This window comes from Nyctibius grandis, chromosome 10 (assembly GCF_013368605.1).
Source record: "Nyctibius grandis isolate bNycGra1 chromosome 10, bNycGra1.pri, whole genome shotgun sequence".
Taxonomy (NCBI): Eukaryota; Metazoa; Chordata; class Aves; order Nyctibiiformes; family Nyctibiidae; genus Nyctibius; species Nyctibius grandis.
In genome coordinates this window covers 8,510,515-8,520,265 of record NC_090667.1, presented here as the reverse complement: position 1 = coordinate 8,520,265, position 9,751 = coordinate 8,510,515, and the positions used below count along the sequence as shown (strand labels likewise).

General features: G+C 41.4%; 1 protein-coding gene across 3 annotated transcripts in view; it reads left to right on the top strand.

The window, feature by feature from the left end:
- Positions 1-227: 227 nt before the first annotated feature.
- The window catches only part of CLINT1 (clathrin interactor 1), a 53,925-nt gene continuing 44,401 nt past the window's right edge, over positions 228-9,751 (top strand). Inside the window, exon 1 of one of the 3 annotated variants that reach the window (XM_068409523.1) lies at positions 228-383. In XM_068409523.1, coding sequence (XP_068265624.1) covers positions 343-383 — 41 coding nt within the window. In that variant the 5' untranslated portion in view covers positions 228-342. Of the gene's footprint in view, positions 388-653; positions 672-9,751 lie in introns of those variants that run through there. The other 2 variants (XM_068409525.1, XM_068409526.1) reach the window with 2 other exon arrangements.

Sequence of the window (9,751 nt, the reverse complement as noted above, 5' to 3'; positions counted from 1 at the left end):
ACAACTCCCAGCAGCCCTTGCGCGCGCAGAGGCTGCGCTCTTCGCCGGAGACTAAAATTCCCAGCAGGCTCCGCGCCCCGCCGGCGCTCGGCTCCCAGCAGGCTTTGCGGGGTGCCCGGCCTCCCCGCCCCGCTGGCGGGAAGACTACACCTCCCAGCAGGCCGCGCGGTCGCGAGGCGCTCCATTTCCGGGAGCGTTGCCGCGTCCCTGGCTTGGCAGAGGCGGCGGCGAGCCGGAGCGGGCCTGGCGCGGCGGCGGCTGCCCGGAGCGCGGCGAGCGGGGCCTCCTGGGGCCAGCGGCGGAGGGCAGCGAGGCCGAGGAGGTCTCCAGGCGGTCGGCGCCATGCTGAACATGTGGAAAGTGCGGGAGCTGGTGGACAAGGCGTGAGTACGGCGGGGCACGGGCGGGCGGGGCGGGGGTGCCGGGGCGGCTCGGCTCGGTCGTGGCCCCTCGGTCGGGCCCGTGCTCCCCCCGCCTCTCTCACAACATGGCCGCTGTCCCTCCCCCTGCTGAGGTGGCTGCCTCACACCCACTCCGTGCCCAGCTGACCCCCTTCCCCGCTCCCCCTCCTCGCCTTCGTCCCCGCTCCCCGAGCGGCTGCCCGGTGTGGCCCCCTGCCCGTCCTCCCGGCGCGGCTTTGGCCCCTCCGACAGGCAGGGGCTGCTTTCCAGGTAGTCTTTGGCGTTTCCATTATGGCTGGCTGCTTTCCCGCCCCTCTTGGGCTCATCTGGGCCCTTCCAGCTCTTGGCGAGCTGCACTTCTTCTTTGGGTACCCCTCCTCTGCCAGGGTCCCAGGGGGTGTGTGCCCATTTTGGTACATGAGCCCTTAAAATCTGTCTCTGCTGGATTGGCTCCTGCCATGGTGGCCCCTCGGCCCCTTAGGAAGAAACAGACAAGTCACTCAAGGAAGGAGTGAAGTAAAGAACCACCTGTACAGCAGTAAATTTTCAGAGTGCTTCCGAAGCCACCACATGCTCTTTAAGTGTTTTCCTCCTCCCTAAGGACAGGTACCTATTGCCATTGACTCGCCACCCCTGTGCTTTTCAGAGGTGGATCATGGTAGAAGAGTGAAATGCTCTATCCCACCCCTTAAACATTTAAATAGCTCGGATATTTGCAAGTTTATTTCCTTGACTAGAACCTCCTCCCACTACAAACTTGGCTGCGGTCTTCCTTATCGTGATCACCCTGTTGCAGCTTGAGAATGTGACGTTATTGTTACGTTTCTCAGCCACTCCTTTATTTGTGTCACGAGAAAAAATTAATATAGTGGAGAACTTAACAAAGATTATGTTTTGCTTCCTTAAATAATAAATCTTCAGGGGCAAAATTGGAGCGCTTTTCCGTGAATTGTGGACTACTTAGAGGAATAACTGGCTGAAGGTCTCTAGATTAGTATAGACCAAATGAGATTATGTGAACTCATAGTTGTCTAGCCTTAGAAGTCAAAGGGTGAGTCTTTCAAAATTGAGGTTCCGTTTTGAACATTTTTTACTTTTGTTTCTCCAAACAGTTCTTAAACTGGCCTGTTTTATATATAGGCTTAAAGACAGAAAACTGAAGAGAAACGGCAGCTTATTTGTGATAATCAAGTGTTTTGCATATGGTGCTGTATACTAGACTGAGACTTTTCTAGGCCAAGAAACAGCTGACATTTAAAAACCACTGTGAATAAGACTTCTCCTGAGGAGGTTGTTTACTTTTTACAGCTCCTTGCATGCAAAGTCAGCCCTTGCTAACGTAGTTTTAATAATGTGACAAATGAGGTATATAGTAGGACAACCCAAATAGACCTGTCTTGAGTTCCAGGACCTAAAAGGACACTTTCAGGGAAAGGAAGTTTTTCGAAGTTTTCCTTGTGTGCTTTTATTTGTGTAGGACTAATGATAGCTATAACATTATAACACTGTCACTGTTTTTAAAATATTTACTTTTAAGGATGTTTCATAAGTTAAGCCAAACAGTACATCAGAATCTGGTTTAGAAAAGACATCCGATTTCCAAACCAGGTGCAAGAAGTGGACATTTCAAATAATCAAAAATGTTTTTTGAATAAACTTCAGTTTCTGGGAATAACATTATCCAAATATAGCAGGTTGTGTATTTAAAAAAAGGGGGTGGAAGAGAAGCATAGCCTGCAGAGTAAATAGTATTTAGATCAAAATCAATAGTCCTATTGTGTGTGGTGCAGATTTGTCATAATGTCTTCTGTCTTAATGCCATGACTTACCAAATTCTCTGCAGAAGAGCCTAAGCAATATTATCCGCCTCATAAATAACTGCTGATGCTGTGGCAGGAATATCCTGAACTTTAACAAGAAAGTCTCTTTCTTTCCTTAAAAGAATATGATTATATGGGGATTTTAAAATGTGCAGGTAGTTTGAAATTTTGCTAGTTCAAACTTTGATAGCTTTGTAGTGGTTGTTAGCTCACATCTTAGTTCTATATTCAGCTGATACTTATCATCTTAGAATTTCAACTTACTCATCTGTGGTTTTTTTATCCTTATTTGGGCTTCAGGTGGCTGAGTGCTTGGTTAGGTCAGAGATATTTCAAGGTGGAGAACTTTTGTTAAACAACTTCCAGATTTTTTTTGGTGTGTGAAAGCTCAGTAAGCAATGATACATAGTTAAGCTACTATTAATTATTTTTTTAAATGTCTGCGGGCTACTTTAACAACAAAAAAACAGAGTAAAAACAGTAACCTGTTGAAATTCTTCCAAGTTTTGGAACTAAAAAATAAGTTAACAACTCCAAAATACGCAGTAAAAATTCAAGTTTGTATTTAGTATTATTGAAGTATTTGGTATTTATGTTTTCTTCAGTGTGATAGAAACTGAACTGATCTCTTCACATGAGAATCACCTCATTATCTGTATTGTAGCATTTTGTAGAAACTCAAAAGTATGGATCTGCACCCTTTTGTGCATAAGACAGTTATTTTTGATACTGAATGGTGGTCCTATTGTATATGAAATTTAGGAAGACTCTGTGATAGAGTATTAGATTTAGACTGTTCTAAGATGTAACAAGATACTTTGTGACGTGTTGTCCTGTGACACGTGTCTTGTTCTCCCTTTTGTTAACCTCATTGTTCTTAGTTGCTAATATAACTCCCCCCCTTAAATTTTAAGTGCCATAACTTGGTTAGTTATGATTGAACTTTGCTTCTAACTGGGCATTGTGAATAAGTTTGGGGCTTAAACCAAATAACTAATAAAGCCTGTCTGTGCCTAGTAAATTTTGCTTGTCCTAAGCTTTACTCTTGCAGTTTCTAAATAAATGTCAAACTTCTTCCACCCTCCAGTTTCTTCCCAGGTACTGTGTGTGAGAGTTATTCAAGTGTGTGGAATTATATTGAGTTTCTGGTTAGCTTGCAGTTTAGAAGGTGTAGGTCTAAATTTCTTCTGGAATAAATTTTATTTCACATTATTTTATTATGTCAATAAATTAACTTTAGAATAACTTCAGAAGGCAGCTTTTTCACTTTTTTTTTAGATGTTTACTTGTATGGTTCCTTTTCCCCTGTAGGTCAGAACAAAATTGGAAAGTAAACTGTATAAATGCAGCCCTCTGTGCTGAACCTGGTCTGCTCTATAACAGTAAACTCAGTTTAAATGGCAGAGGTTTCTGATGGCTCAAGTCCAGGGTGGTGCTTGATGTAAAGTTAGTGAGTCAGGTGGCAGTTCTGAGTCACTCCTGAAGTAATGTAGCAGACTTGAGTCTGTTTTGTCATAGACTTAGGTTAGGTCTGCAGTAGAAATACTTAGCCTAAGCATTATATGCAAGAGGTGGCCAGTTTTTCAGACCTGATGAGCTGCATACCAGCATCTGAACATGACAGAGTGCAGGGGCACACATCACATACTTTAGATAGCTGATGGGAGTGTGAGTGCTAAGAACATTCGGCAGGTGGGAAGAATGCTGGTCACCAGCTATCCCACTGCTGTGCTGCACGATGGGTTTTGTAGCTTTGTCTCTGGATGACTTGGTGACAGTAGTCCCGGATGTTCTGCAGCTCCCATAGCAGGGTGTTCAGGTTACCCCATGCCTGCTCCTGAACAGCCCTGTAGTTGTGATGAAACTTGAGGTTAAGTGTTGCATTTGAACAGCTTGTGAGCTGCATGAGGTTAAGGATCTGCAGGCTGGCCAGTACTGTGTAGAAGCATCTTATATGAGAAATGTCATATTTTTATTGATATAGGTGCATCTATACTTTGATAATCAAACCATCAAAGACCTCAACCAAGGATCTCCTTTCTCTGTGATAACAGAACTGGCAAAAGGTATTGTAGGCCCTGCAATACAGTTCTGGAGTCCTGGCTATGGAAATTACTGAGAGTATTATGCAACTTGGTAACTTCCTTTTTAAATCTTATTAGACAAGTATATGTTGTGCTTTGGGTTCCCTGTGAAATTTCTAGGGGAGTTCTACAAAGAAAACCCCGTGGCTTTTTCAAAAGAAAACCAGGAATATTAAGAAATACCGTTAAAACAATTTTTAGCTTGGCAGAAACAGGAAGGTATTAGCTTGGCCTTCTGGCCAAGTTCAAAAGCCAGGCCATCACATCTCTCTAGTTTTGCAGAATTCTCTTTTCTTGAAGCAGAATCTGCTGATTCTTATTTTCCTGAAGTGTTACTGTATGTTGTTAACCTAGCACAAGGTCCTTCTGCTTAAAGCAGAAGACAGCATTTGTGCATATGTACTTAGCAAGGTAGTTGGACTCCTCATGGCAATAATTCCTCTCTTAATGTAAGATGTCATTGTAACTTAATGTTTTTGCTAACTAGTTTCTGTCATGGACATGTAGGACATGAAGTAAGCAGGATGGAAGACCTTTGGACCAACTGAGATTAGATTGCTGCCTGTGTCACAATGCGATGAGACTTTACAGCCACTTTCTTTAGCATTTCATTACCATTCTTAGCTTTTGTGATCTACATACATGACCAGAATACGAGAGAGCTCATTTTAAGCACCTTCCACACATCAAAGGGTAAGAAGCAGTCTAATTAAAAATTTGGTGAAGGTGACAGATCTATATGTATTAAGGACAGTATAATCCAGATGTTCATTTGAATTAGTTAGGTGGTCAAGATGGTTGTCACTGAGTCTTTGAGCTTCTTGGTTGTATACTTAGAAGAGAAAGCCTGTGAATTTCTTGCCAATATTAGGAATATGACAGCCACCATCCCCGTTTTTTCCACCCCCCTTCCAGTTCAGTTCTGTGTCCACCTACCTGAGTCCAAGCTGCTTTGCTAGTACTGCTCTTAGCCACACCTTTCTAGTGAGCCAGCAGGAGTGTATATGCACTCCCTCATGTTGTAGAGTGGGAGTTGAAGCATTACAGAGCTATGTTTTCATATGTTTTGCAAGCAAGTGTGTAATATTTTGAGCTTTTTTTAAGTGGAGAGCAAATTGTCTTGTTCAGAACTGATTGTAATGCTTGTACAGATACTAAATGCTGGAAGCGTTTGTTACCCTTGAGAAATTATTTGTAGAGTTAGGCACTAGGGTCCTCTGTTATTTGTTCTGATGTTACAACTATGCAAGGAGGAAGGATTTTTAGTGTTAGTGGAAAAGGAAGGATTAAAGGAGCTGCTGTCATCAGCTCCAATACAACTAGGTAGGGGGGAAGTTCTTTTAGTTAATAAACAGCATGTTTTCTTTAGTACTTTAATTATACAAGCTGTAAAGAGAAGGGTAAATTATTGGTAGAGTGAATTACTGCTTCAATTGTCATTGCAGTTGCTAGCTGTTGTAGCCTAAAGCATGGCATGTAAATCAGACCTTGCACTTCAGCTGAGGAGTAGAGGTTTCTGGACTACCCTCACTTCACAGATGAGGAAAACTAAAAAATGATTGTGTCAAGTAAACGAAGTCACAGTGAGTTGGTAACAGTTAAAACTGTGGATTTGCTGACTTCCAGTCTCATGCTGTTGTCTGCTAACTCATGCTATGTTTGCATTGTACTTACTAGTATGGTAAATGCATACCGGTAATTTACTCTCCAGTTACATGACTTACATTTAACTTTCAGTTGCTTATTGCCTGTAGTATGCTTGTGTTTGACCAACACATAAGAAGGATCCTACTTGTACTCAGCTGGGGGTTTTAAATCCTCTTGCCTAGCTACTTTCTTTTGTTAATGTGCCAGTAATTGTTCTTGCTTACAGGTGGTTTTCTTATGGTTTGTGGATTTGTCCACCCAGACTATTGAGCTTTTCTGTAATGAACTGCTGTTTGCTGGTTTAGTAATAGCAGGTATTATGGTAAATGATCCATCATATGATACATCCAGCAAAAGGGTAAATAACTGTCTAACACTAGTCCATTGCTATCTGACCTTCCCGTAAGCTCCCTTGCTCCAGTACCAGGATCATTTAGTTTTCTTTATATTTAAGATTTATTTTACGCTTCCATCGTTTTATGTAAGGGACGGTTAACCCTCACTGCATGAGTTATCCTCCTATTGCTGCTTAAGAGATGTCCTGCTGATAACTGCTTTAAGAACAGCATTTTGTATCATTGTTACAAGCAAGGTGATGATTATTATCTCCAGCTTGTCAGGACTTGTCCTCTGCCTGGTTACCAGAGAGTGAGAGAGAGAAGAAATAGTCTTGGGAATGCAAAGGAAGACTGTATTTGAATATACCATTTGGCTCTGCAGCTGTCTGTGGCTGTGTCTGACAAGGACTTGTCACAGCACTTACTTCTTAGGGCTTTCCTCCTTCCTTTAAGACTTAAAAAAATTTGTGGTTTTTAATAAGGAATAAAAATGGTTACAGTCTTTGGGCCATGAAATTTCGCATTGATAAGCGTCTTTGAAAGTATTATACTCTGTTATCTCACGTACATAGATATGTCATTCTCCTATTTGAATATTCAACTAGTAGAGTAATGAAAAGTAGGAAATTTCACAAGCTGAGGTATGTATTAAGAGTTAGCATAAGGTAGTTGTGGCCAAACACAAAAGTTTCATCAACACACACCTTCAAGTGGTGCTTTTGTTAATGCTCTTTCAAATGTATTATTGCCATTTTACACCCCATGGAAGCTAACAAGAGATTGTGTTACATGTTGTAAGGTTAGCTAAGGTGTTGGCCTTATGTATTTTCAGGGAATCTAAATGATGTGTGTGTGTGTGTGACAACTTCTATGTCCTTGAAGTATTTTTAAAACATAGCTTTGCATCGCCTTGCCAGAAGTAAGACTAGGCTTCTGCTGGGGAAGTAAATGAAGCTGGTCAAAGATAAGAGCCTTACCTACATCACTGTGCTACTGTGGTCAAAAGGATCAAAGTGCTTGACTCAGTTCTGTGCAAATTCCTCTTGGTTGTGTTGCCAGCTAGTGTATTACAAAACATTAGCTGATTTGCATAATTTTTTCATATACAAGGTGTAATTACTTCCAAAGCATTGTGCAAATGTGGAACACACTTCTGCTTTCTCTCCTCAGGCAAATGTAACAACTGAATAAAGTATTCAGTTTTGCGATTGGTGACCTTAGAGTGTCCTGGATCCTATTGACATAGGTCAAATATGGGCTGAGTTATAGACAAAGATTGACAGCTACTGTCATCTTTCAGTTTGGAGCATGAGTTTATTTATCTGTTTCATTTGGAATAAACGGCTTCAGTATAGCTAAAACTTTCTTTTAAGGATGCACAGTAGTCTCTTTAGAGACAACAATTGTGTAGGCGAGTGTAACTCTTTCATGACAAACAGTTCCTCTATTCTTCCTCTCTGAAAAATAAGATCCGATTCTAACTGGGGTGCACTTTATTTTTTAAGGTACAAGTGTCTGTTAAGGTAAGGTCGTGTGAAATTGTTACAAGTTGATGGTTCAGTTCTTTCCAGAAAGCTGTGCAGGCTGTGGCTCTCAGTATTTTTTCAAAAACAGTATTAGAAAAGTATTCATTACTTATTTATTCCTGCGTTGTGTGCTATGTAAGTATGGTGGTTTGGGTTGCTGTGCAGTGAACTGGATGGAGGAACAGATCCAGTTGTAAGCTTTCTCTCTTTCTTTCTCTCTCCCAAAAGGACTTCGTAGGTTATTTGTTTTTAAGTTAGATTATTTCCTAGACTCGTTTGTCATACAACTGCACAGGAATTTGTGTCACACATCTGAGGAAGCAGTGCTGAGATGGGAGGGAAGGGGAGAGGAGAGAGACAGTTAAAGCTAGCGTAAGCCATGTAACACGTGGCTGAGTCTCCCCTTGTAGTTGCCCTGAAGTCTGAAACGCCATCAACACTGTCACAAATATGAAAACATAGCCTAAGCCATGAAATCTTAGGTTGTAGTTTCACAGTCAGTATAAGCGTAGGCTGGTGGTAAAAGAGGTTTCACAGCCTTCCGTCTGCCGCAGACTGCACTTCTCCTCTCCCTTTTGCTGGCACTGGCATACTTTCTGCTTGATGAGAGAATCTCTCTGAGACTAACCAGTTGTTTTTGCCAATTTAATTCTCCACTGGATCAGTTCCCTGGTATAGTTAACTCCATGGCCACACAAATATTTGTACTGGCATAAAGAAAGGAATGGTATTTGGGTAAGAATAAGTGGCTGGGGGCAAAGGAGGACAAGGCACAGGTTTAGTACTTGAAGTACACCCTTAGCATGTGGTTTCACAAGGAGGAGTTTGTGCTCTTGCGCTCTTAAGATTATTCTTCCACTAAAAGAGAAGGTCTCACTTTTATACCTGGCCGTTCACTGGCTTTGCCTTCCTTGTGCTGCTGCTGTGTAGTTCAGTATTTGCTTGTGCTATCGTGCTGATATAGCTAAAAAAAAAGCCAAAGAACCCTAAGCTTTTAGGGTTCGTAACAGATTTGGCAGTGTGCTGCGTAAGCAGCTACTTATGGCACCACAAGCACTTGTGTTGATAGATAAAAGGACAGGAAGATAGGCTGGGACCCTTTTCTGATGATGATACATTTTTACCTAACTTTATTATTTGAAGCTGCGCTGTTAGTGGTTTGTTAGCTGCAAAACTGCTCTAAAAGATCACAAATTTAAGTTCTAAGTTTAAATTTCTTAAGGTAGCTCTTCCATTTTGAATGTCACTACTTCAAGCTCCTGAGCTAACCTTTCTATGTTTGTATTGCTGTTGTGCTGGGGGATATGCATCAATATTTCTGGTTCTGCTCTCAGGTCCCAGATTTGGGAGAAAGGATATAGATTGAAATAGACAGTTGTGTGTCTTGTGTGGTGCTAGTTTGAATGATTCAGGCTGGAAGTGATATCAGGATCCAACAGATCCATGAGAGAGATGCTTTCAATTCAATTTAACAGCACAGCTAATTATATTAGAAATACTGGTGGTATATTTTTCAGTTATTATAGAATGGTGAGAGTGGCATTCTATGTAGACTTACTTTAAGTCTGTGTATTTGGTTTGCCACTAAAAAATGAAACTAATGTGACAAAATCAGTACTGTTAGTGTGTATTTGTGTGCTTTAAGGAAACTACCTCCAAGTTGTTGTACTCTTCCCTCCCCTGATCGGAAAAGTGTGTCCTATCCTAACCAATTAAATATTGAGTGCATGCTTAATAGATATTAACTGGTTCATTTGGGATACAGTTAGAAATATTAGTGTATATTCAGCTTCTTTAATGAGACTGACCTGCATTTTTTTTTAATCTGCTGTAATAATAATGAGACCTATTGGGAGTTAGGGAGTATGTTTTTTTTTTTTCTTCTCTGCTGCATTCTGACTCATAACAATAAATGTTTTTCTTGTTAGTTGCTCT